This window comes from Carettochelys insculpta, chromosome 2, assembly GCF_033958435.1.
Source record: "Carettochelys insculpta isolate YL-2023 chromosome 2, ASM3395843v1, whole genome shotgun sequence".
Taxonomy (NCBI): domain Eukaryota; kingdom Metazoa; phylum Chordata; order Testudines; family Carettochelyidae; genus Carettochelys; species Carettochelys insculpta.
The window spans coordinates 279428781-279456022 of NC_134138.1; the positions used below are offsets into that span (position 1 = coordinate 279428781).

The following is a 27242-nucleotide window of genomic DNA, read 5'->3' on the forward strand; positions in this document are numbered from 1 at the left end:
CTACTACAGGTCAGTGGGCTCCCTGCAAATTCTAGGTGCGCAAGTGCAGCTAGAAAAATTAGCCAAGCCTGGGAGACCATCTGGGTTACGACTATCCGGCAGTGCACTGAGATGGAGGAGGGCCAGGCGTGCAACCCACTCACTAGTCTGTGGTGCCCCACGCTGGGCTGCATGGACCTTTCAGGGGTTCTTCTCGAGCTGCTCGGTGATCTCGGCCAACTCACTCCTCTGCTTTCTGCCTTTGTCACCTTGCAGCTCTTCAGCAGTGTTGGCAGGAGCACAGCCCTCGGGGGCAGCAAACCTCTCCCCTTGCGTGTTTGTGCACCACTCTGTACAAGGGGCTAGACAATGACTAACATGAATGAAAAAGTGCCCCCCACCACCACCACCACCACCACTTGACTTCAAGGAGCTAGACTCTGCTCTGGCTTCAGGCAATGGTCACTCAGACATACTTCCACCAGGATCAAAAGGAGGTGCGTTGGCAGGCAGGCTAGCTTGAGCAAGGGCCACGGCATTGGGAACTGGCACTGGATCAGGCTGCTGATTGTAAACATCAAACCTAAAAACCCGTGCTTGATTCTATCACCGAGGAGCCTAGAAATCCACTTCCTGTAGGGAAACACGGCATTTGCATTGCCACAGATTCTTCAGCTTTTTACACTTTGTGAAAAAATCAAAACATTTTTTTCTTGGTAACTAGATTTTACTGAAACTACCTGTGTCATTAGGTCATTGCATGCAACCTCTCCTCTGGGGAGTGATTGCTGAGCGTGCTTTACATTTACACAGCTAAACACACGCTAATAAACGACTTCTGGTGTATAGAGGTTGTGTTTTACTGCATCACAGATTCCGCTCCAGCCTCCAGCTGTAAGTAATTAAAGTTACCAACAGGTGGTAAAATCCTTCACACACCCACACCAGAACCACGTCAGGGAGTCTGACAGGGACTGATTTCACATTGACGGTAATGTGCTGTCCTGTACTGCGTGCAGAAAGGCTGCAGAGTACATTTGATGACAGCCCCTTGAGAATACATGGAAAACATTAAATATGAATGGAATATTTATCATGAAAAACAGAATTCTTTTCTGAGGGGAGAATTGGGGATGGGGTTGTTATAGAACATGGAGGGTGTGTTGACACAGCAAAGTTATTTTGGGATAACGGCTGCTATTTTGAAATAACTTTGCGAGTGTCTATACAACACCACTGCTATTTCGAAATCATTGTGAAAGAGCGGACGCCTTATTTTGAATTTGGTAAACCTCATTCTGTGAGGAGTAGCACCTACCTCAAACCAGGTGCTGTGTAGTCAGGGAATGGCACTATTTTGAAATCAGCTGTTCTGGGATAGTTTATTTCCAAATAAAGCGGCTGTGTAGACAAAATATTTCAGATCAGAGCACGGGGAAGTAGTGCTGCCAGGGGCTTTACTCTGAAATGGGTTCTATTGTGTATGGACACGGCTATTTTGGAATAAGTCTTGCTTACTTTAAGGCTTCCCTGTAGTGTGGACGTGCGATTGTGGAATAGCTTAGTTTGGAATAACAACTCTGGAATAAGCTATTCCAGAATAACTCTGTTGTGTAGACTTACCCTACGATCCCTGACGACAGACAGTGACAGACAAGCCTCCGCCAACACTGTCCTAGCTGAGATATACTTACCACTGGGAATAACTGACTTCTCTGATATGGGGGCGAGGATAAATTTAGGCTATATAATGGCAACCACTGCCTGGAATACAGCCCCTGCTCGTTCCAATGGGGTTGATGGGCAAGAACAAAGCAATGCGTAGCAATAAACGTTCAGAGCCTTCTCCAACAGGCCGATCCTCAGCTGCTGCAAATCAGCTTTACGCTGTTGAAGTAAGTGTGGCTAGTCTGACGAACACCAGCAAGGATTTTCACACCATGGCCTGCACACACGGAACATTTAATGCACAGTGCTGGTACTACATAAATGACACAACCAAACACCGATAGGAACTCACGAAGCAAACGGTCTGTGATGTACTGGGGGGTTTGTTACTTCACCGAGGAAAAAATAAATGCTTAAATACTTTCGTCGAGCACAAAGCCAGCCCCCCATCACATCGATGTTCACAGCAGGTGAGGGACAGCTGCCTGCGTGACAGAAAGCACCACAATGCGTACCAAGGATCAAGTCTGAATGTTGGTTGGCAACAATCATCACGTAGAGAACGGTCCAGTTGATGCCAAGGGAACAAAATCGCCTCCCGTTGCAAGGCCTGGAAATCCCATCCCCCTCATGGGAAAGGTTGCCCAGACCAATCGTCTCAAGGGGACTGCTCTCTGCTTATGGCCAGGACAAACCTGAGCCCGAGACCTTCCCCACTCAGCCTCTTTTCTGGTCCTGGATCTCAAGGGGGAGGGTGAAGTTAGCGACAAGGCTTCAGCACTGTTCCCTGAACGCGCTCAGGCCGGCTGACGGGAGAGGGCAGAGCCCCTGGGCCTGGCATTTCCAAGGGGCCCAGAGCTCTGGCTGCTGCTGCTATTTCGGTAATGGCAGCGGCCGCAGCCAGTGCTCCAGGTTCCTTTGAAGTGCTGCAGTCCGCTGTTCCACACGGCAGCGTGCAAGGGTGGGAATAAGGGCTGACTGCGCTTGGCCCCACCTGTTCCAGGGGTATGGTGCTGGGCCCCCCACCACTCTGCCCCAGGGCCCGCGGTAGCTGTCGGCCCTGCTCATTGCTCTAGTTTATGTGATTTTCCCATCTGTAGTGCTGGCTTCCTCCTTGCTGGCAACTGAGCGACTCAGGGTATTGAGGATCTTTCATTTTACAGGGAGGAGGTAAAGCTCAACCTTTCTCCCTTGGCAACTGATGCTGGGTGCAGAGGGTGTCGTACAACTGGGCAACGTCTCGTTAAAGCAGGTGCCTTGCGGCCTCCTTGGGAGGTAGTGGAATGTGCACATCAAGCTGACATGCTGGGGAAATGGCTGTCACAGCCACGGGCTTTTCACGGAGAGTCTCTTTCTGCGGTCATACGATGAAACCTGGGCTCGGTCAGCCTCAGGGCCCCACATGACTGGTGGTAGGAGAGTGGGGAGGGGAGAGGACGGATGGTCCCATTAAGAGCAAGCACCTAGAAACGGACTTATCCTTTGAAGCCAGTCAGTTCCAGTTAAGAGGCGCAGCTCCTTGGCTGTGTTCCCTGTAAGATGGGCGCTAGGGCAGCTGCTCAGGAGAGATTCCAATGCTGCCCAGCTGATTAGCACAGCGCTGCCAGCCTGTGTTTCTATTGGTGGTGCACATCCACATATACCTCAGTGCACAGAAAAAAATTATTCCAGCCCTGCATGGAAAAGATTAGAGGGAACAGTGACTCCTGGTCAGCCAGAGGGAGTTGTGACTGCGTAGCCTCAGTGTGACACGTTCTTGGGTCCGCCTTGGAAAGGAACAAGCACAGTTGTTTGCTGAGTAGGAAGCAGCAGCAGCGGGCTGAGAATCAGGAGCAATGAGTAACCCAGCACGACCCTGCTTTGAGCGGCCACGTAAACACACTCCATCAGCAGAGGGCAAGGTTCCCATTGCTAACAATCCCTCAGAACACTTCTCTTGTCCACCTGCATGACCTCCACGGCTTGTCTGGATTGGGTCTTTAGCCAGCTGCTTCTTTCCTGGGCCTCCACTCCAGCGTAAGGGATGCCCCAGCGTTCAGATGAGGTGACGCGGAGGTGGGGCCACCATGGGTCAGATGAATTAGAGCACTGGGCCCCATAAGTATTCCAATCACAGACCCGTCTTTGGAATCAACCTGACTCCCACACACGGAGCACTCTCAGAATCACGCGTAAAACGGAACCCAAAGCCCTTGGCGATAAGGACGGCAGAGTTCGCACAAAGCCAACTCCTTGCTCCACACCCAGGCCTCCGTGCACGCAGCAAGGCACAGGAGATACGCTGCGGGAAGCAAAACGTAAAGCAGACCGACTAAAGCCAATGAGTCAAAGACCAGACAGAATTTTCCTCCCTTTGCGCTGCAGGCTGTGCTTTGAAAAGCTGCCTCGCAATGGAAGCGATTAACAAAAAGGAAACAGCGCTCGTTACAGGGTGCGTCACAGCATGGACGAGGAGCGCTAAGGCAGTACCAGACTGAGAGGCAGTTTGACGAGTTTGAGGTCGCTGGGTTGTGGTTTTGTCTGGGGTGGGCAAACGTCACTTCCTCCTTGGGCTGCCGCTGTGCCAGTGAAATTGGGGTGACGCCGCTGGGGTGACGCTGGAGAGAAGACGATCAGAACCCACAGTTCAGTGACCTCAGCCAGGCCGTAAGCTATCTATTCCGCACGGCAGGGCAGAGTGCTCCTCCATGGATGCTTTTGAAAGAATGGGTTCAGATATACGAAGCAGTTGCAGTAAATTTAGTCAGTTCAGCCTCCAGAAGACTGCCTGGATTGCTTTGAGTAATGTCCCTTAGCCCCGATCTGGAGCAATAAATGGAAGACGACGACAATGAAGATAAATGGAAGATGATCTGTCCAATCACCCAATCCACTGGGAAATCATGCAGGACTGTTCCCTACTCTGGCTCACTATATACACCCTTGCTTTGCCCATCCCACGGAGCAAGGATGAAATCCTGGCCCTGGTGAACTCAGTGGGAAACTCACAGGAGCTTCAATGAGGCCATGATTTCAACCACGATGTAGAGCCAAAGAGTAGGGGGTCTTCATAGAATCATGTAACTGGAAGGGACCTTGAGAGGTCACCGAGTCCAGTCCCCAGCCCTCATGGCAGGACCAATCACCATCTAGACCATCACTGATAGATGTGTATCCAACCTGCTCTTAAATATCTCCAATGACGGAGATTCCACAACCTCCACGGGCAATTTATTCCAGTGTTTGACCACCCTGACAGTTAGGAAGTTTTTCCTGACATCCACCTTAAGCCTCCCTTGCTGCACTTTAAGCCCACTGTTTCTTGTCCTATCATCAGAGGCCAAGGAGAATAATTTTTCTCCCTCCTCCTTGTAACCCTCTTTGAGGTACTTGACAACCGCTATCATGTCCGCTCTCAGTCTTCTCTTTTCTAAGCTAAACAAGCCCAGTTCTTTCAGTTGTCCCTCATAGCTCTTGTTCTCTAGACCTTTCATCATTCCTGTTGCTCTTTTCTGGACCTTCTCCAATTTCTCCACATCTTTCTTGAAATGCGGTGCCCAGAACTGAACACAATACTCCAACTGATGCCTAATCAGTGCAGGGTAGAGCGGAAAAATGACTTCTTATGTCTTGCTCTCAACACTCCTGTTCATACTGCCCAGAATCATGTTGGCTTTTTTTGCAACAGCGTCACACTGTTGATTCATATTTTGCTTTGAATCACCCCAGATCCCATTCTGTAGTACTCCTTGCTAGACAGTCACTTCCCATTCTGTATGTGTGAAACTGATTATTCCTTATTAAACTTCATCCCTATTTACCTCATGTCTCCAGTTTGTCCAGATTGTTTTGAATTCTGACCCTGTCTTCCAAAGCACTTGCAACCCCTCCCAGCTTGGTATCATCTTCATTCTGATTTTGTGCTTGGTCTGTCTGCCTGGCCTGCCAGTGGAGATGCCAAGGATGCTGTTGGCTTTATGATAGACAGGTACCCAGCCCATAGGAAACAGACTAAAATCATCATTTTTTCTTAACAGACTCTAGAGGTGGAAGAGGCCTGATCACTCCTATAACCCATTTCACAGTCAGTGCCTGACATTGTTCCATACTTGCCATTGAAAAACCATCAGGAATAACAGCTCCTTACTGCCCACACATCAGGACGGGTGCAGCCCTGACACCCAGAAACCAAATTGTGTCTGGGAGAAGAACAGAGATCTGGGTTCAGCTTCACTCACTGGCATTTGCTGGGATTAGCCAACAGCCGGACTTATAAAAGCATTTCAGCGTCTGGAGAAGCAGAGAGGCTCCTAAGCAGCAGTAACTTGTGAGGATTTTCCAAAGCTCCTAAGGTCCTGCAGCCGGATCCTCCAAGACAGAATGCCCAAGGTGATTTAGGCGCATACCTGCTTTCGAGGACCTGGGCCTGTGCTACCGTTGAGCGACAAGGAGAGTTGGACGACTGACACACTTCGGTCCTGCTGTTAATCTCACTAGTACCTCACCTAAACACCTCTGTGAACCTGGCCCCAAATAATTTCTGCGATGAAGTTTTCAGCAGCTGGATGAATGCCTCAAAAAAGTTATTTCTTTAATCCACTGCTCAACAGAAACCTAAATCACATACTTCCAGAATATTATCTGACCAGCTGTTCTTCCTTCCCCACTAATCATTCTCCAGCCCCTCAGCCCTCCACTGGCTAGTTGACAGTCTGCTAGTCCATACCCCCACTTACACTCTTCCTCAGAGTCAGTCAACCTCAGAAGGTTCATCTTCACCCAAGGTTTGAGCCAGCTCTGCATCTTCCGAAACTCCCCCTCTTCTCCTGTGGGAGCCCTTTGCTGTTCCACACGGGTCCTGCTTTACTAGAGCTTTTCTGGACTACTCCATAACTACGTGGTGTTTCCAGACCTGCCGAGACATAGTCAATCTGACGTGGTCTCTGTAATAAGGGGGGACCAGTCCTGCTTCAAGCAGGGGGTTGGACTAGTGACCTCCTGAGGTCCCTTCCAACTCTGATCTTCTAGGTTTCTATGGAAGGCAGGTTTGAAATATCCCCCCCCCACACCACTTACAAGAGTGATTCCAAAACCTTGTAGAGCCTCTGGGGCATGTCTGGAAGTCTCAAGCTGCCCTCCCTTGAGAGCCCCAACCCTGCCATAGTTTGCTCCCTGGTAGGTGAGACGACATGTCCTGACGCCCCCCAGAGCCAGACAGCAGCGGGAGCGCTGACCTAGGTGCATCCACTCACTCGCCGCCCCGTGTGGCTCCTCCGATGAGCGATCAGGCTCGTCTTCTGGCTGAAGCGCTTCCCACAGTGGGCGCACTGGAAGGGCCGCTCCCCCGTGTGGATCCGCTCGTGCGACAAGAGCTCGCACTTCTGGCTGAAGCTCTTCCCACAGTGGGCGCACTGGAAGGGCCGCTCCCCAGTGTGGATCCGCTGGTGTTTCACCAGGTTGGCACGTTGGCTGAAGCTCTTCCCGCACTGTGCACAGGGGAAGGGGCTCTCCCCAGTGTGGACACGCCCGTGTTTCACGAGGTTTGACTTCTGGCTGAAGATCTTCCCGCACTGGGCACAGGTGTAGGGGCTCTCCCCGGTGTGGCTGATCTGGTGAGCCACCAGCTCATACCTTTGGGAGAAGCTCCTCTCGCACTGGCTGCACTGGTACGGCCGTTCCCCCGTGTGCACGCGCTGGTGCTTCACCAGGTTGGATTTGCGCACAAAGCTCTTGCTGCAGTCCATGCACGAGTAAGGCCGTTCCCCCGTGTGCAGGCGCTGGTGGGAGATGAGCTCGTAGGTGCGGGAGAACCGCTTACCGCACTGCGCACACTGGTGGGGCCGTTCACCCGTGTGGGTGCTCTGGTGCGAGGCCACACCCGCCTTGTGCCGGAACCTCTTCCCGCACTGTGCACACTCGTGGGGCCGCTCGCCCGTGTGGGTCTTCCGGTGCGAGAGCAGGCCTGACTTGTGGCCGAAGCGCTTCCCACAGGCCTCGCACTGGTGCGGCCGCTCCCCTGTGTGAGTCCTGTGGTGCGACACCAGGCCGGACTTGTGCACAAAGCTCTTCCCGCACTGGGCACACTGGAAGGGCTTCTCACCTGTGTGGGTCTTCTCGTGCTTGGCCAGGTTGGACTTGCGGACGAAGCTTTTCCCGCACGCGGCACACCGGTACGGGCGCTCCCCAGTGTGGAGCCGCTGGTGGAGGGTCAGGTTGATGTGCTGGGTGAAGCCCTTGCCGCACTCCGCGCACCGGTAGGGCCGTTCGCCCGTGTGGATGCGCTGGTGGATGGTCAGGTTGACATGCTGGCTGAAGCCCTTGCCGCACACGCTGCACGTATAGGGCCGCTCGCCCGTGTGGGTCCGGCGGTGCTGAACCAGCTCCGACTTCCACGTGAAGCTTTTGCAGCACTCCTCGCACTGGTGCGGTCTCGCCCTCTTCTTGGGAGCCTGGGTCCCACGGGGCTGCAGGCCAGGGCGGGTCCCTCGGCCACCATCAACCACCTGCCCCCAGTGGCCATTTGGGTCACTGCCGAGTGGCGGGAGGTGACCATGTGAACTGCTGCCGGTCTTTGTCTTCTCCGAGCTGTCTCCGAAAGGCAGCTTGGGGCCTTCCAACTTTTCTGCACATTCCTCCTTCTTCTCGCTTCTCTGCCTGGGCCAGGCCCCTGCCGGGTTGAGAAGAGAGTCCAGGCGTTATTTACAGAGGGGAGGGTGGTCAGACACTCTAGATTTTAAGGCTAGAAGGGAGCATTCCCATCTTAGCTACGGTAACTACATAGTTGGAATTGTGTATCTGCAATCGACATAGAATCGACTTACCTGAAATCGACTTACCAGGCCGTCCTCAATGAAGGTTAATGGGAAGTTTCTCCTGTTGATCTCCCTTACTCCTCACAATCACGAGGAGTAAGAGATGGACAGGAGAAAGTCTCCCATTGACATTTCTCAGTGAGGACAGCCAGGTAAGTTGATAGCAAGGAGCACAGGGGTCAACTGCTGACCCCAATAGGTCGATTTTGCACATCCCTATCAGATGTGCAAAATCGAAACCCAGAAGATCGACCCTGTGCAGGTCAATCTTCCAGGTAACGTAGATGTGGCCTTACAGTCTCACCTCCTACCAAACACAAGCTTGGGAATTACACCCACAGATTTCTACATCCCGACTCTAACCTCCTGTTCAGCTAACACATGTTTTCAGCAGACCATCCTGTCTTGATTTAAAGCCTTCAAATGACGGTGAAGCGGTTGCATCACTAGGTCCATTATTCCGGTAGTTAATTGCCCTGCCTGTTACAAAATACAGGACGTATTCTAACCTGCTTCCCTACTGGCCATTGCATCTCATTCGGCCTTTGTCCACTAAGTTAAAGAACCACCTGTGATCAAAAATCTCCTCTCTCTGCAGGTGCTCAGAGATTACGACCTAGTCGTCTCTTGGATAAGATGAAGGACATGTCCCTTTGGAGCAGCTCCACTGGCTTGCCAGAACACTGGGAATTAGTCTATCCCCAGTGTCTGGAGAGTCATACACAGGTACAGCTGAAGGGGGATTTTTCCAGCCACAAACTTACAGTGATTCCGATAGGGCCCAGCATGTGGCTGAGGTACCACGAGTCCCCTTCCAGCCAGCATACACTTTCCTCAAACACAGAGCTGTCAGGCAGGAAGAGCCTTAGGGAGTCATCTCATCCAGCCTCCACACTAAGGCAGAATCAAGTAAACCCAGAATCTTAAAAACCGTCAGTGGTAGAGATGCTACAACCTCCCGAGGTTCCCTGATCCAGTACTCAGCCACCCACAGAAAACTCTTGCTAAGCTAAATCTGCCTGGCTGCAAACACAGCCTGTCACTGCTTATCCTACAGGGAGGACAAGAGACAACGTCCTCTTCATAACAACCTACCTGAAGGCTGTGATCAGGCCTATCCTCCTTGCCCCATTCCTGGCTCGTCTAGACTAATCATGTCAGGTCTTTCAACCTTCCTGCACAGCCCCGGTTTTCTGAACGTGTCACTATTGCGTAGCTCTTCGGGACTCACTCATTTTGCCGCATCATTCTAAATTGTGGGGCCCAAAACCGGACACAGAACTGCAGGTGAGACCTCACCAGGGCTGAGTGGAGCAGGACGGTCACCTCCTGCATCTTACGTACAGCAGTCCTGTTACCACACCCTAGAACAGTGGCTGCCTTTTCTGCAGAAGCATCATATTGCGGACGTCTATTCCGTTTGTCTGCAGCGTTGTAGCTATGTCAGTCCCAGGACACGAGAGAAAGGTGGGGGTGAGGGGAGATCTTTTACCGGACCAGTTCCTTGTTCCGATCTCTAAGTTTTCAGCTTAAAACTTTGAAACATCTCATCCAAGTTATTTATGGGTCTGGATTATTACTGAGTTCTGAAAACCGTCTAGCAGAAAGACTGCTCCCAGCAAGCGGCTAAGCCAGTGTACACATACTGGATGCCACAGAGTGACGCCCCCTGTGAGTGTGAGTCCCTGCCCTGGTGTGGGCCAGTGCATGACCCCACATGCAGAGCTGCCAGTGCCAGCCCCCCACTAATCGCCTGGGACATGTCACTCAGGGGAAGGGAAGGGGTGGAGTGGGGACAGAGAAGGGGTAGGAAGAGGTGGGGAGGGGGCAGGGCGAGGTGGGGGGATGTCCTAGGCCCACACACTCCCAGGGACAGCCCTGCTGGTGCTTCAGCCCTGAGCGGGCCCTCTGCACCAGGACAGATTTCCCCCCTACAGTTCAGGAAAACTGGGAAACGACTCCCTGATCCCATTCCGCTGGCACGAGAGCAGCAGAGGGACGCTGGGAACACACCAGACTGCTTCCTGGGCCTGCTGTGCTGCGGAGGGGTTCTGTGAACGCTGCTCCCTGGAACCTCGGCCAGGGCCGCGGAGGTGCCAGAGGCTCACGGCAGTGACGACAGCTTGAGAAAGGCTGGAGGTGAGGTTCCCACATGCAGCTGGTTTGGGGGGCAAGGCTGGAGCAGCGGTGGGGGGGCATCACTCGGGGGTGATTGCCCTAAGGAGTGCACTGTCTGTCCCCGCACACTGGGGTTGGATCCAGAGCTGGTGTAAAGCAGTACCCCTCTATTGACATCAATGGAACTGTGAATATTTGCACCAGCTGATGATCCGGGCCCAACCAGGCTTCCTAGGCAGAGGTGATCCTAGGCGAGGGAGCCCTCTGGAGCACGGACTAGCTGTTTAAAGCCAACGGGGGGGCGGGGGATCTGCTCCTGGACAGGTTGCCACGAGGGTCACTGCAAGCAAATAGTAAATACCAACAGCCTGACAACAGCCAGGGACTTGGACGACCCCGACGACAGCTGACCCTTACCCAGAGCAGCCAGGTTTGCGCAATTCTCCTGCATCACCTCCTGGTACAGCTGCTTCTGCCACTCCGCCAGCAGCTCCCACTCCTCGCGGGAGAAAGAGATGGCGACATCATCGAAGGTCACCGGGACCTGCAATGACAAAGCACCGCGCCCTCAGCACCTGCCGCGTCTCTCCCCGGCAGCGGAGGAGCTGCCGCCCAGCCTTCTGCCTCCTCTCGGCCCCTTCGCCTCCCCGCTGCCGGCCTTTGTGTTGAAAAGGCTTCCCAGGGCAGTGCCACCGGGTGTGCCATCCGCGGGCAACACCCAACAACTAAAGCACAAAGTAAAATCAAACCCAGCAAAACCCCCCTGCAACCAGGCCCACATCCACCATGGCCCCGGGAGCAAGGTGTGGGGGGGAGGGGCTGCTCACCTCTGGAAGAGGCGGAGCCTGGCATGGAAGAGGTGGGGTCAGGAGCAGTCAACCCTTATTGCTCCCTGGAGCATGGCACAGGCCCCCCTCCAGCTCTCAGAAGCCGCACAGAGGCAGAATAACACTTCCACAGTGTTTCAAAGATGCCTGGAGCTCCCAGCCACTGCTACAGGCCTGCCCTCCTGGCTCCCTCCCTCTAGCTCCCCATGGCCTTGTTACACCGTCTCCTTCACTTCTGTTTCCACTCCACCCACCACACTCCCAGCGTCCAAATCAAACCTCAGCGAGTGTCCAACCCCGCTCCAATTAGCTGCACAATTAAGATTTCATGACATGGGGCACATAAGCCTCCCTTAGTCTATCCCACGGCTGCTACCAATTTCCTGACACTCGCTGTGTTGGGGAATTCACCAGCATAAAAGCAATCACATTTGGTGTGGTTGGTTCTGTATTAGCCCTTGCGACTTTTTGCTCTTGGGTTCACCAGACTCCAGTGCCTTAGAAGTTTGTCTTTTTTTTCCTTTGTAATATTCCTTCCAGAGATGAAAGGCAGCGTAACCTAGTGGCTAGAACTCTGGACTAAGGTGAAGTAGATTTGGGTTCTGTTCAGAGCAGCACAGTGCATGACTTTGGGCAAATGCCTCCCGTCTGTTTCTCCTCCTACCCACTGACTAATTAGACTGTAACCTATGTTGGAAAGGACCATCTCTTACCACAGCCGTACAGCGCCTAGCACAATGGGGGACGGGTTTAACTGCAGCCACTAGGCGACCGTCAATCTCTCTCCATATCTTGGCCGTACTGCTAGAGATGGAAGTGCAACAAAGCACATGGCGATTGCCGGACCCGCTCCCTTTTTCAATACACCACAATCTCCCTTCTTCCTTTCTCCTTGGGCCTCAGGGGTCGATAGTGAATTCCCGTCAAGTAGGCTGACCACAGTGCCTTATGGAACATACAGGACACCAGCCGCCGGGGCTGGGGGCGGGGCTGCTGTCCCATGTCAGGGCTCCTTGGCGGTGGGGGATGTTGCTCCAGGGTGAGGCACCAGAGATGGAGGCTCTGCAGCCTCCAATGGGGAGGCACCAGGGAAGGAGAGTAGAGGATGTGGGGGGCTCCAGAACCCCCTGGTGGGGGTGTTCCAAAGCCTCCTGGCTGGTGGAAGCCAGTGAATGAAGCAGGAGCTGCCTCCGTGAGGCGTGGGAGGCTGGGGAACAAGGCAGCCGACCCATGGAGGGGCTCCCCGGCAGCAGGAGCCGCCTCCCCTAAGCGTAGGGCACCAGGGACCGAGGCAGCCGCCCCGTTGTGGAGTTTGCTGGCAACAGGAGCTGCCCCCACGGGGAGCTGGGAATGGGGCAGCTGCCCCACAGAGGAGCTCTCCTGCTGCAGGAGTTGCTGCCACAAGGCACAGGGCTCTGGAGAACAGGGCAGCTGCCCAGCGGGGGAGTCTCCCTGGCAGGAGAATCTGCCAGCCCAAGGCACAGGGCGCCAGGGTTAACAGGAGCCTGCAAAACATGGGACAATTTGCCTGTTTTCTAAAGGAGGTCGGACGCCTGAGACAGTTTAAATACGGGACTGTCCCAGGAAAACCAGGATGGATGGGCACCTGAGCTTGAAGCCTTATCATGTTTATCGCAGGAGTGGCCAACCAGTGAGAGCCTGAGGCCAAACCAGCTGCGGAGAGAGCGCAAAGAGCCAGGAACTGCACAGTTATTTGTACAGCTCGAGATAAACAGATAGATAAAAATAAATGCATAATACGTGGCACACTGCCCTTCCCCAGAGCCAGGCGCTCCCAGCCCCCACCCTCAGTCCTCCTCCCCCAGAGCCAGGCAACCCCCCACCACCTCCCCGCTCTAACCCAATGTCTGGGACTCACCAGAGCTGCCGCACACTTCTCCCTCCAAGTGCCGGGGCGTGTGCGCAGAGCAGGGGTAAGCAGGTGCTGCATTTCATTGCTCAAAGTGCCACACGTGGCTCGAGAGCTGCCGGTTGGCCACCCCAGGCTATCGTCTGCTGTGCATATTATTCTGATTCTTTGCATGTCTCCCACCTCCAGCTATCCATCAACAGCTACAGCCAAGGTGACCATGCCTTCTCTTTGGGCATTTTCTTACTGATGGCCAGATTTAAGTAGCATATTATTAGGTGAGCCATTACAGAGCCCTTCCTGATTTCATCCCCTGCATTCACTCCCAGCCTTACCTTTTCCTACACGTTTTCTATTTCCCCAAGTCACCACAGTTTCCAATGTCCCTCTTATTTCTCTTAGCTCCTGTGACAGGGCATTTTACTCAGATGGATCCAGAATGGTGTTCCCTCTAACTTTTTCCATCTGTGCGTGGAATAAATTTTGTTATGTGCACCAAAGCATGCAGAGAGGTGCACCATCAATAGAAACACATGCTGTGGTTGAAGCCGCCCTGCTAAACATCTGGGAAGCATTTGACTCTCTTCTGGGTGACCACTCACGCACACAGCTTACCGGGAACGCTGGTCTAGGACTTACCAAAGAGCCGGATGACTTGGAGTTCCCCGCGCTGCTTGGCAAGAGAAGTGCTGGGTCACAAGTAGACTCGGGCAACAAATTTTCGGGAAAAGGCATTTTTCAGGGCCCTGCACTGCCACGTCAATGTGGGTGGAATTCAAGGAAGAGTTTTGGACAAACCACAAACCATTTCAGAAGTAGTGACCGTTCTGAAGTGCTGGAAGAGCCCATTCCAAAAGGACTTTTTCAAGCAAAATGCCATTTCCAGTTCACGTCGGAATTGTTTGGTTGGACCCAATGAAAAGTTCCTGTTTTTCATTTTTCTGAGGAAAAAATGGGGGGAAAAATTCAGTTGTGTGGTGGAGCTGGATGGATTTTTCTCCCGTTTGGCCACCAACACAAAATCCCAGTTATTAACTCAGCTCCAGAGACAAACACACAGTGGGGACAATGGCCCCCGTGGGAGCCCAGCCCCGTGCCCCAGAAGGGGTAGGACCTTGGACATAATGGGCAGGCAGCCCCTGGGACCACGGCACCCCCCAGAGCCACACGGTGTGGCAAAGCAGTGGGTTGTGGCACTTCAAAGGGGCTGGGAGCTCTGGCCACCAATGCTGCTGACAAAGCAGTGTTGACGGCTGGAGCTCCAGGCCCTCCTGAAATTGCCCATGGGCCAGGGGAAAAAGGAGAGCTTCCACCAAGCCATCGTGACTTTCTCCTGCCCGTGCCCTTTGCTTGCGCTCACTGATGATGCCTATATGGCTGTCTCACTTTTTCAGTTTCCAGCATTTTCAGTGCACTTGGCACCAGTGGATTGTAATTCTCCCAGTTCCACCACACACAGACTCACTACTATCTCCCCAGTGTCTGGCCAAGTCGTGATATTCTCTCTCATACTAAGCACGTACCAATCTGCCCCTGAGCACTGTGCCTACCCCATACAAAACTCACACCCCCACCCACTGCAATATGCTTATAAAGTGCGCTGCAGCACCCTCTAATGGCTGCTTTGCAGAGAGGATAACAGCCTACTATTGCTACCCACTAATGGAGCTGCCCCTTCAGCTCAAGTGCTGGTGCTTCCTGTTTTGGTTCTGAAACACCCGAGTGAAAATCTTGCTGGCAGTAGTTCCACTAAGAAATCCATAAAAAGTTCCTCACAAAGACAAACATAGACACAAACAACCCCCACCCCACCCAAGGAAATAAGTGAGGCTCTCCCCTCCCCCAATAGGCTAGGCAGGAAGGAAGGGTTTGGTTACTGCTGCTGGCTGAGGAGCCGGCCAGACAGCTCAGATAGTGTAATCATAGAAGCCATGTGTGTAGCTAGCCAGCCAGTGTGTGTGCACTGGGAGTACCAGCTTCAGGCACTGCCCAGGCACTCTGGACACCCCTGTGCACACCCCGGCGTAGAGAATGGCACCAGACTGTCAACAAATGCTGCACCTACACAGATACACACACACACACACACACACCAAGTGCTGCACGCACACGCACAGACATGCACACACCCACAGAGTGAGCAAGTGCTGCACATGCAGACATACACCCACCAAGTGCTGCACACGCAGACACACACGCACACACATACCGAGCAAGTGCTGCACACACAGACATACACCCAGCAAGCGCCCCCCACACACCCACCCACTCACTCACACACCCACCGAGTGCTACGCACAGAGCGCGCTTTGCGCACGCACACGAGAAACTCTCGCTCCCCCGCCCTACCTGCGCCCTCGCCGCCGGGGTTGTCCGCGCCCGGCCGGGCCGGGGAGGGAGAAGTGGCGGCCGCAGACAAAGGCTGCGAGCGGGGCGCGGCCGTCCGGGGCTCCTCGCGCCCCGCGGCGGGGGAGGGGCCGGGCCGGGCCGGGGGAGCGAGGCCGGGCAGCCGGATCCGCCGCCGCTTCCCGGCAGCCCCCGCAGTCCCGCCCCGGGGAGGAGCGGGGCGCGGCGCGGCGTGCGCCGGGGCTGGCAGCGGCCGGGCTGCGGGGGCCTCCGGTCATCGCGTCCGCTCCCTGCGCCCCGAGCGGGACCGAGCGCCGCCAGCACCGGCCCCCCTGGTCCGGCTTGTCCCGTTATCCGAGCAACCGGGGGCTGAGAGCTGGACCCCCTCCCCCAGCTGGGGCTGAGCTGGACCCCCTGCCCCCCGGGCTGAGAGCTGGACCCCCTCCCCCGCCTGGGGCTGAGCTGGACCCCCTGCCCCCCGGGTGACAGCTGTCCCCTCCCCTGCCTGGGCTGACAGCTGGATCCCCCTCCCCTGCCTGGGGCTTGCAGCTCAACACCCCCCCCCATCCACATGCTTGGGGCTGACAGCAACCAATGCCCATTTAGTGGTCAGTCTCCCTCATGGTCTGTCCTATGAAAGCTCATCACCGAATAAATCGTTGTGTTGGGCTTTTAAGTGCTACATTTCTGCTGCATAATTTCACCATGAGGATTGTGTCCTGGTGTTGCAATCAAACCCATCCCAGTGTCCTGCTGGGATAGAGAAATGCAAATGCCAGAGTGTTTGCTGTCCCTCAAGGGACCAGTCAACACATTTGAAGGGGAACGGTAATAAAGATGGTGGTAGCAAGGATCCCCCTAAAAGAAGTGGGCCAAGGGCTGTAGTTAACTTATGCGCGGCTGGTGGGGGGGGGGTTGTGACGTGGACATGGGATAACTCAACTGTACCTTACCCCACCTGCGCCACTGCTCAGTGATGGATGTGTCTGCTTCAGTGAGCGCACCTCTCCTGCTGTCCCTCTACTACTCTTCTCCATGCTGTACCTCTGCCAGGCTGTGCCAGGGAGTGGACTAAAATCAGACACAGCTCCAACAGGGGTCGTACCCCCTGGGTCTTGTTCCTGCACTGCCAGGAAGCCTGCCCACGGTGTTTAAATATTACCCAGTGGGCTCCAAACCTGTCTTGTCTGCTGGTGTAAGTTCCTGGGACAAGAGTGACCCTTGAGGATACAGGGCCGGCAGTGGAGACATCCTGGAGGAATTAAAACTGGAGGGTACTGTACCAGGTCAGCAACGCCACTCTCTGCAGCACCTGGCTTCTCCCTGGAGGCCTCCCAGACAAGCACTGACCTCACCTCGCTGGCAGACACACTAAGTCACAGTCACACTGGTGTCCTTTAATGAAATGTTCCAGCTGCTCAGTTTATCTCGATCCCACCCTGTGCCTTCCCACAGTGGTTTATGAGCAGGGAAGCACAATGCAGCTCAGACCAAAGCCACGGGGTCAGGGCGGCCAAGGGGGATGCAAGGTTGGCCACTGTAGGGAATTTATCTCCCCCTTGGACTCCCTCCCTAAAGGTAGAAGGATGTTCAATCCCACCCTGCTGGGTGAAGGAAAGCACTTCCCACGGTGTGGAAGTGACACCAAAAGCAGGCAAGGGGTCACCTGCTCCTTGGCGGTGAAGCACCTGGGGACCTTGGTTTTGTCGACTCAAGTGGCTGTTACACTGCAAAACTTCCTCATATATATCAGGCATCGCTAAAACTGCTTTAAACTCCCCGGGTGACATTAAACACAGCGGCCAATCTGTTGTGTCAAAGGAAGGAGGATGGAACCAGCCCCAGGTACAGCGAGTGAGATTTGATAACAGGGAGGAACCGGCTGAGAATCTGGAAGTGGAAGGCAGCTTGGGTGAAAGTGACCACCAAATAATCGACTTCATTGTTCTGAAGGCAAGCTGGGAGGAAGAGCAACAGGATAAAGGCGGCAGGCTTCAACCAGCTGGGAGAATTGGTAGGTAAGGAGGTCCTAGAGGAAGACAATCCAAAGGGGAAAGAAGTTCTGGAGAGCTGGCAATCGGTAAAAGAGACAATATTACAGGTATAATAAGACACTATCCAGATGTGAAGGAGAGATCGGAAGAATAAAAGGAGCCCAATATGGCCACAACAGGGGAACATTAATGACCTGAAAATCAAAAAGGAATTGTACACAAAGAGGCAACGTGGGCAGATTGCTAAGAATGACTATAAAAGGACAGCACAGAAAATCATGCAGGGACCCAACCAGAAAGGCAGAGGCACAAAATGAGTCACCACTAGCAAGGAACATAAAGGCAATATAAAGAGGTTCTAAAAATACATTAGAAGTAATTCAGGAACAAAGAAAGGGACTGTGGGAGCATGAGCACCTGGTGGCCGGGCCTCACTCGCAAGGCAGAATGACCATACACTCCATCCTGGAACGCTATCATACAGTGGTGGGAAGGTCTGAAGCCAGGCCAGGAGAAAGAAATCAGAAAGTTGACAAGTAGTTGGAGAGTCCCCAAAGAGAACATCCTGACAAGCAGATAGTAAGTCCCCAAAGAGAACAGCTGGGGCAAGTAGCTGGAAGCCCCCCCAGAGAGAACATCTTGGTTGTGCAACATCAGAGGGTCCCGGGGTGAGGTTGGGAAAATGGCCAAGGACAGATGAAATCTTGTAACGTTCTGACAGGCCAGGAGGATAGAAAGCCCAAATTAGGTGACAAACACTTTAATTGGCCAGGTATTGAACCACCAAGTAAGAAACAGTATAAAAGGTGATTTAGCAGGAATAAGGGTGTGGGCTCCTGGACACTAGGCGGAGGCTAGCAACTTCCAGCCCAGACAGCAGACCCCGGCCTGATCAGCTGGATGTCACCACCATGAAAGGTCCCAACCAAGCTGCATCTCTGACTTGAAGGGCTGCTGTAACGTAGTTGTTGGTGAGATGTGGGCGCATTGGATGTTATTGGGAAGTCACATGTAATTATATACAGCTATATGTAATCTAGTGTTTAGCTTATCCCAAATAAATATATATATTTCAGACAAGTGTTAAGTAGTTGTAGTTACAAATAAATGAATCAGTCACTATTGGTAAATACCACTAGCTGGACTAGCTGGGGCTGTATAGAGAATTACGGGGATTTAGAACAGCCACAGGGCATTGTGGTGCTCACAATCAGAGTGTTATTGTTCCTGGTACTCATAATACTGTGGAAACCCAGGTTTTAAAGCACATACACTGAATCACATATTGCTGCTACACTATATAAGGCTGCTATAAAGGTGGGGTGGTCGGTCCCGGGCCATTCACCCCCCCCCCCCCCCCCGCTGTATCAAACGCCACGCGCACCCACGGGACCTGGAGTAGGTGGGCACATTGTCAGGGACAAGTCCATTATTTAACAGGTGAGGAGCGCTAATGGTGTGGAAGGAAAATTTATCAGCTCATGCAGAAGCCAGAAGTGTTCGATACCCTTTTTTTGCTTCAGTCTTCACTTAATCTCAATTACTTAATCTTAATCTTAATTACTATTTTTGGTTCTCTGTGTCTTAAATATTGAGTCTGTTCTGGTCTGGCTCTGGTCTGAAGAAGTGGGTCTGTCCCACGAAAGCTCACCTAATAAATTATTTTGTTAGTCTTTAAAGTGCTACTTTACACATATACTATACATTTATATTTCAAATCTGGAATTTCAATGCAGTCATGGCCTTTGTTTATAAAGCTAAAGTGCGACCAAATTAAATACAGGAGTCAAATTACAGAAATTACAAATTACCAGGAGGTGCCCTGGGACCGGGGCTGCTTCAGCCCAGCTGGAACCATCCCGCTCATAGTGTGCCTGGGACCACTGAGGATTAGGACTGCTGTGGCCTGGCTGAAGTGCCCTGTCCTGTGGCGCACCGAGACCCCTGTGGAGGGGGGTTGCTCCAGCCAGGTCAGGGGTACTCCCAGGTTGGCCTGTTGCAGATGGGGTTGCTCTGTCTGCATTAGAGTGCCCTCTACCTGCAGCAATGCCACAGGCAGGGATGCCCCAGTCCCTAGCGTGCGGGGAGCAGGGGCACCCCATCCCCCACCCCCTCACCCATTTAATCAGTTAATCGGTTAAACTTAACATTTAACCAGTTAAATGGGATTTAAGATAAGAGATAAGGCAGGAGTGAGCTGGGGGTGAGATGTCTGGCCAGGGGGAGGGTGAAGGAGTAGACTTGGAGTGTGAGAGCTGGGTGGGAGTGGGATGCAGGAGCAGACTGGGGCTGGGAGATTCGGATGGGAGGGAAAGCAGAGGAGAGGGATGGGGATGCAGGGGCTGGCCACGAGGGCAGTGGGGGTGGGGGGCAGGGGGGACACTTACCTGGCTCTGCCTTCCCTGCCACGCCCAGGCACCACCTCTGCTGCTCCTATTGGCCAAAATCTGACCAATAGGAGCAGTGGGGAAACCCACCCATGAGCAGTTTCCAACACAGTGCTCCCGAGCCAGGGGGAGAGTGAGCGGCAGTGCTCAGCACCACACTTCTTCTTCCCCCGTGCTGGATCTGGCCCATGAGGCCCCACTCCCATGCATAGATGCTGTTTTGGCACGGAAAGGTATTGACAAAGTCATTTAAAAGCTACATCATTGGCAGGGCCATTGTGCTTGATGATGGGTTATTTTCCTTAAAAAAAAAAATCATCAGTGCATGATGATTGGATACTTTGCTCATGCGGCTGTGCGTTAGCCAATCAGCATGCTGGCTAGTGCAAGTGTCAGTGGTGCTATGAAAGTCGTGAGTAACTAAGTACTTCTGGAAATGGTAGTGGAATAAAAAGTACAATATCTTCTTCAAAAATAACTTCAATAAAAGTTGAAGGATCACAAAAATACTCAGGTAAAGCACAAATACCAAAAAAACCATACTTGAGAAGTGGAACTAAGTATTTCTACTCAGTTACTTTCCACTTCTGCGTTATGCTAGCTCATGTGCTAGAAAGCACCCATTATGGGCTTATATTTCTGACTATAATTAGACTTTACCTACAAGAGATTCTGGAGATAGATTCTCCTTTTTTTCCAGCAGATGTTGGGACCATGGTCAAAACTGGGAAGCCCAATAGCCAACCTTTACAAGGGGGATGCTGAGAAGAGGTTTCCCAGAGGGCAGGGCAGGAAATGCGTGATGGGAGTTCAGATGACAGAAACGTAAAAAGCCCTGAAGAACCCACACGTGTGATGGACAGGAGGCCTATTACTCATCTTGGAACTTTGCAGGTGTGAAGAATTTGGTCTGTCTCATGAAAGCTCATCAACCTAATAAATTATTTTGTTAGTCTTTAAAGTGCTACGAGACTGCATTTTTGCTTACCCTTCTCTAGACATCCCAGACATTTAATTACCTGTAACAAGATAAACCTAGAGATTGTGGGTCCCTGAAAACTTCCAGGAAGTGTTGAAAAGCAGCCAGGTGAGCCAATGGGAACAGTGTGAGAGATTTAAATTAACACAGTGATCTGCTGCAGCATTTTTTTGGGGTGAGCAAAGTGAGATGGGGGAGATGGATTCAGTCAGGAACCAGGTACGGAATATTTCAGTACTATCCAGACCTAGAAGAGACTGAATCTTGGCACAACAGATTTATGAGTACAAAAGGGAAGTCTAGTCAGATACAATCCATTTTGTTTTTTTTTTAAGTTGGGTTTGGTTTGTGGGATTTCTCAGCCTGATTCATGTTACCCCCACCCAAACCCTGTACATATTAACTTTTAAACCAAATCAGGGGAAAGAATTTTCTGTGCTTTACTTTACCTTGTTTTCAGTTGCTCTGTAACACCTGACAAATCAGTATACTTCTCAAGCATGTTGTCTTTCTTGTGTTAATGAAACCACTTTTTCAAGACTATGATCTGATTCCTGTGTCCTAGAAGGTAGAAAGTGCTCTGTGTGTGTGTGCCTCCGAATGGAAGGTCAGCTATTAAGAATTGCAGTTTGTTTTTAAGCTCTTTCCTGAGGGAGGATGTCAGGGATGAATGCCTATAAAGGGGTAGATGTGGTTTGCTTTGTTTTGTTCTGTCTATAAAGAGTTAAACCCAGAGACAGTGGGTTCTCTATTGGCAGACAGCCAGGTAAGCCAAGGGGAAGAGAGAGGCATTTTTTGAACTGAAGCAGTTACCTGCTGATTGGTCTTTCTTTTATGTAGCCAGAGGAGAGAGAGCCAAAGATGTTTAAGTCGAAACAGGGCTTAAGGAATTCAGTAAATATCCAGATCACAAGGAGATCTGTGCATATGGATATATAAGTAGAAAGGAAATGTTTTGTCAGATGTGATTAGGGTTTATTTATTCATCTATTTATTTTGGGTTTGGTGCAGGACTTCTCAGACTGGCTGATGTACACTTCCCCCTCCCTCTCCCACACACAAGATATAACTTTTAAACTAATTCCTAGGGAAATAATCCTCTGTGCTTTAATCTACTTTTTTTTTTAGTTGCTCTGTAACACCCTGCAACCGAGACTGATGTATTACGTAACCCTTTTCTTTTGTTAATAGATCAACTTTTTTTTGTTAAAAGGCAAGGATCTGATTTCTGTGTCCTAGAGAAGGATCTGCCCCGTTCCCTGCTCACAGCTCCCTTCTTATAGGGAGAGCTGCTAGCTGGTTAGGCCTGGCTCAAAGCCTTGCCTCCAGTCTAATCAGCCCTTGAAGGCTCACCTGGCAGGAAACTCCCCCATTTCACACCTCGCAAACTGCTCAGGCACACAGGCAGCTGATCAAACTGCCCAGGGTGAGATGAGGATCAGACCGCTAGCAGAGGAGAAGCGAGCACACAGAAAGCACACTAAGGACTTGCCAGACACCCACCACATCTGCAAGAGATGCAGCAAGGACTGTCACGCTCACGTGGGTCTTCATAGTCACAGTAGACGCTGTAAATGAAGTCCTCAATTGAAACTATAAAGGGCACGATCCATAGTCTATGCAGACTGAAGGAGGCCTACCAGAGAAGGATCTGTGTATATGCACGCCTAGGAGAGCAGTGACCAACAGGAAATCAGATTGCCATGCTTGTGATTGTCACCCTTCCATATTCGCCACAGCCACCCTCCTGTGAATAAATGCCCTCCCCCTCCTCAGAGCCAGGCTCCCCCAATGCACCCCACCCATGTTCTAAATCGATGCCAGTGACTCACCAGAGCTGGGGCTGCTGCTGCTGCCAGGCGCTTCTCCCACAGCGTGGAAGAGCCGCATTGTAAGTCTCAAAGAGTCACATGCAGCCCCTGTCCGCCACACGTGGTGAGCGGCAAACATATTGGGCACTGCAGCCTAAGACTGAAACAAGCAAGCAGCTCTGTAGCACCTTAAAGACTAACAAATTTATTTGTTAGGTAACAAGCTTCTGTAGGTAAGACCCACATTACAGTAAAACCTGAAGTTACATGGGGGTTGTGTTCCTTGCAACTCGCACGTAACTCAAATTTCATGTAAGTCAGGGAGGGGGGCTCCTCCTTCTCCAAAACCCTGGGAGCCTGGAGCCAGGTGCAACAGCGCTTGGTCACTTTCCAGGCTCCTGAGCTGCAGGGAACTGGGAGCCAGGGGTGTCAGTGCCTCCTCAGTTTCCAGGCTCCTCACTGCTTGCAGGAATTGGGAAACTGACCAAGCGCTTCCATGCCTGGTTCCCAGCACCCGGTGGGGCTTCCCCCCGCCTCTGTCCTCCTCTGAGCCCTCAGGAGCCAGGCACAGTAATGCCTGGTCAGTATCCTGGCTCCCCACTCCAATGGGGAGCCAGGAAATTGACCAGGCTGCTTGGCTTCTGGCTCCCCAGGGGCTTGGAGCAGGAGGGAACGGGGAGAAGGGAGGCTGGGAAGTCCCTTAGCTCTGGGGAGCAGGAAGCCAGGTGCAGCAGCACCTGGTCAGTTTCTTGGCTTCCTGCTGCTTGTGCCAGGCTTCCCCCCTCCTCCCAGCAGCAGCATCCTCCTGACTCCCCCCAGCAGGAGCCCAGGATTTCAACATTTGCTTTCATGCAATTAATACATATGTTCAAATCATGTAAAGCAGGGGTTTACTGTGCCTAATAAATAAATGTATTAGTCTCTAAGGTGCCACAAGACTGCTTGTTTTTGTGAAGCTACAGACTGACACAGGCACCCCTCTGCAACTAAGACTGGACGGTCAGCTATCAGATTGCAGCTTAATTTCCTCCTCTTTGTTTTCAAGTTGTCACCTAGAGAGGTTAAGGAGCATGGGGACAGCCCACAGGGCAACATCCCAAGCATGTCTTGCTGGGTTTTACTTAGATGGTGGCAGTTACCTCCCAGAATCAGGGAATCTGTGACCTTGGGAAGCTTTTAAGCAGAAGCCTGTAGAGGCAAGGGATTTTTAAGGTCTCTTGGGGGCCCCACCTTCTGCACTTGGAGTGTCAAGAGTTGGGATCAGCCTTGACAAAGGGTTAGGAGCTTAGAGTTACCCCCAGGAAGACATCCCAATTGTGTCTCCCTGCCTTGGCTGGTGGCAGCATTATCACGCAGGGTCAGGGGATCTGTGACCTTGGGGAGTTTTCTCAGCAGAAACCTTTAGTAACAGGGTACTTAAAACTTCTCACCAGACTCCCCCGCCGCCTTCTGCACTTCAAGTGCTAGAATGAGGTTCAGCCTTGACCCCTGGCATAAAAGCAATTGACATGAACTGCGTGGTGTTGCGGTAAGGCTCTGTACCACCACTGCTGGGGGAAGAGGTGGAAGGGGCTCTCAGGGCAGGCCAAAGACCTGTCTCTGGAGGTGACTGGCACCCTTGCCAGGAAATGAATGTGAGGGTGGGTCCCACTGCACCTCAGGAGAGCCCCACGGCCAAGGAACCGCGTGTCTGCGCAGAAAGCTCCAGCCAAGGCCAGGAGTGGAGTCCCCGCCCCTACTCCGTGCCTGAGCAGCACCAGCCAGAGAGGGTATCTCCCCATTCACACCCGGACCCCTGGGGAGAGGCCGTGGCAGTGCATGGGGGAAAGGCCCTCTGAGAAACGCCCCCCCAAGCCCAGGCCCACCAGGGACACTGCCCCGCGCCCAGCCGCACCCTGACACTGCCGGAGGGCTCCGTGTTCGGCCCAAGGAACGTTTCCAACAAAGCTGGAATCCCTCCCGGCCCAGGGCCATGGCCCAGCCCGGCCCACCCGGGGCCCGTGCCAGGTGCGCCAGGGGGAGTGAGCGCCCCAGACAGCCCTGCAGCGACCCACCCTGGGGGCCCAGCTCGGGGCCGGGGCGTGCGGAGCAGCCGGGCTACCCGCGAGGCCTGTCTGGCCGCCCGGCTGCGCTGCCTTGCGGGAGCCCCGTGCGGCCCCTCCGAGGGCCGGGCCGGGCCGGCTGGGAAACGCCCCTGCCGAGGCCCCCGGAGCCGGCGGCGCGCGGGCCGCCCACTAGCGCCCCTTCCCCGCCGCAATCCGCGCCGGCAGGGGCCGCTGCCGCCCGCTCCCCGCCCGGCCCGGCAGCCAGGCCGCGGCTCCCTCCTGCCGGCCGGCCGCGCTCGCTGCTCCGCCCGCTGCCGGGGCCATGGCCGAGCGCGCCGCTGCCCAGGTAAGGGCGGGGCGGAGGGGGGGCGGTTCCGGGGCGGAGCAGGGAGCGGCGGGGCTTTGTCCCGAGCCCGGGCGGGGAGCGGGAGGCCGGCGGCGCGGGGCCGCCCCCGGGGCGCTCTCCTGGCTGCGCGCCCCGCCTCCGAGCCAGCGGCGCAAACGCCTCCGGCGGGTCCCTACGGCCGCGGGCCCCGCCGGGCTCCCCAGGTCCGGCCGCCCTACGCCCCCCCACCCGGCACCCCGGGGCGCCCGGCCACGTGGGGCGCTGCGCTCGGGGCGCGCAGGGCAGCCCGCGGACCCAGGCGTGGCCCTGGTCCCTGCCCCTCCCGCCGCTCACAGGGGCTCTCCTGTAGGCTCCAGGCCCAGCGCCCGGACAGGTTTCTCCCCTACCCCATGTTTCCTCTGGTGGTGCCGACCTGGCCGGTGCTGGTCAAGAGCAGAGCGCAGCCGTCCTCTCTATCGGTGAACCAGGGCAGCTGCCCACGCTTTTGGGGGCCCCCTGCGTGGCTACACTTGCACTCCTCGTGGGAAAGAGGCATGCAAATGAGGGAAATTAAAAATGCAAATTAGGTGCAGATTTACATCTCTGGCGCCCTATTTGCATATGTGTTTTTTGAAAGAGGAAAAGCAGTGTAGATGCGGCTCTTTCGAAAGTAAACCCCATCTTCGAAAGAACCCTTCTTCCCATAGAAAAGATGGGGTTTGCTTTCAAAAGAGCCGTGTCTACACTGCTTTTCTTCTGTCGAAAGAAGCTCTTTTGAAAGACTGTGCAAATGAGGTGCCAGCTATGTAAATCTGCACCTCATTTGCATTTGTGATTTCCCTCATTTACATGCCTCTTTCCAAAGAGGAGTGCAAGTGTAGACTCAGCCCAATTGTGCTACAGACGGGAGTGACCCAGGGAATTGCAGGGCCTGGTGCAGCCGCCACAGGGGTCGGCTCCCATCCCCTGTCACCCTGCGAGTGCAGGAGCTGGAGAAGAGCAGGCCACTGCATCTCCCACTGCCCCCATGGTGACTGGGGGACAGGGGTTGTCCCAGGCCCTGCGCACCCCTCAGGATGGCCCTGAGGAGGAAGAAGGTAGTGGAAGTACTAGAGACTCTAGGCTTGTGTTACCTGCCCCCCACACCCTTTCCACTTGGGTCCTCTCCAATACACCTGTCCTGCTGGTTTCTCCAGGACCCCTTCCCCACCTCCACACACACAGCTCATAGGTGACTTTTCCAGCAGTGAGACAAGCCTCTCAGCAGAGGGGATTGTCACTGGAGTGGCCTAGGGCTGGTGGATATTCCCCAAGAACCTTCTCCACATCCCTTTAGGAACGGCAGAGGAATTGGGTCACCTGGTGGAAGGAGCGTTCGGCTCAATGGGTGTAACATGTACAACGGCGACAAGCCTGAGATGTTTGTAGTGTTAAGAGTCCCAGACCCACCCGCATGAGGTGGCGTTGTTGCATCTGGAAGGTGACCGTAAAAGACAGTCTCCAAGCTCAGATTGTGTACAGCAGCCTGGCACATGGGAGCTGTCCTTGCGCCCTTTCCCTTTGTGGCTCATCTCTTCTTTTCTCCTTGCAAGCAGGCTTCACAATGGCCTCTCACAGCAGAGCATCCGGTGCCTTTAACCTCCCCTCCAGCCCTCCATCATACTCCTGAGGCAGAAATGCAGCTGCCACCCGAAGCGGCTGCCCTGTGGCCAGCAGCGACTGTGGAGACAACGGTGGAGTCGCATGGCACACGGCTGTTGACGCTGGAGGGGAGAATGGGCATGGCGGAGAACAAACTGGTGGGCTGTGAGAGGACAGTGGTGGAATTCGGGAACCAGCTGGAGAGGAAGTGGGCTGTGCTGGGAACTCTGATCCAGGAGTACGGGCTGCTGCAGAGGAGGCTGGAGAACATGGAGAACTTGCTGAAGAAAAAAGATGTTTGGATCCTAAAACTGCCCCCTGGCACCCCGGGAGAGGTCCCCAAGGTAACAGTGCTCAGTCAGCAGGGCAAGATGCAGGCACAGGGTACTGAGAATGCATACAGGAGGGTGCTTAGGGTGTGCAGGGGCTGGCACTTTCCAAACAGGAGGCGCAACGGGAGG

At 53.7% G+C, this 27242-nt stretch overlaps 2 protein-coding genes across 3 annotated transcripts in view; one reads left to right on the forward strand and one right to left on the reverse strand.

Annotated features, from left to right (window-relative positions):
• Positions 1–519: 519 nt before the first annotated feature.
• LOC142008205 (uncharacterized) lies at positions 520–15754 on the reverse strand. 2 transcript variants are annotated; one of them, XM_074985328.1, is made up of 4 exons: positions 15603–15754; positions 13893–14194; positions 10974–11100; positions 520–8293 (listed from the first exon to the last, which is right to left on the reverse strand). In XM_074985328.1, the coding sequence occupies exons 2-4, from the start codon at positions 13986–13988 to the stop codon at positions 6861–6863; spliced, it is 1656 nt and encodes a 551-aa protein (XP_074841429.1). In that variant the 5' UTR covers positions 13989–14194; positions 15603–15754; the 3' UTR covers positions 520–6860. The 2 variants fall into 2 exon arrangements, with proteins under 2 accessions (XP_074841429.1, XP_074841428.1); XM_074985327.1 differs by lacking the exons at positions 13893–14194; positions 15603–15754 and adding an exon at positions 13263–13447.
• A 9151-nt stretch (positions 15755–24905) lies between these two features.
• LOC142008350 (uncharacterized) overlaps positions 24906–27242 on the forward strand; it is a 39223-nt gene continuing 36886 nt past the window's right edge. Inside the window, exons 1-2 of the mRNA XM_074985529.1 lie at positions 24906–25161; positions 26736–27125. Of these exons, the coding sequence (XP_074841630.1) occupies positions 25138–25161; positions 26736–27125 (414 nt within the window). The 5' untranslated portion in view covers positions 24906–25137. The remainder of the gene's footprint in view (positions 25162–26735; positions 27126–27242) is intronic.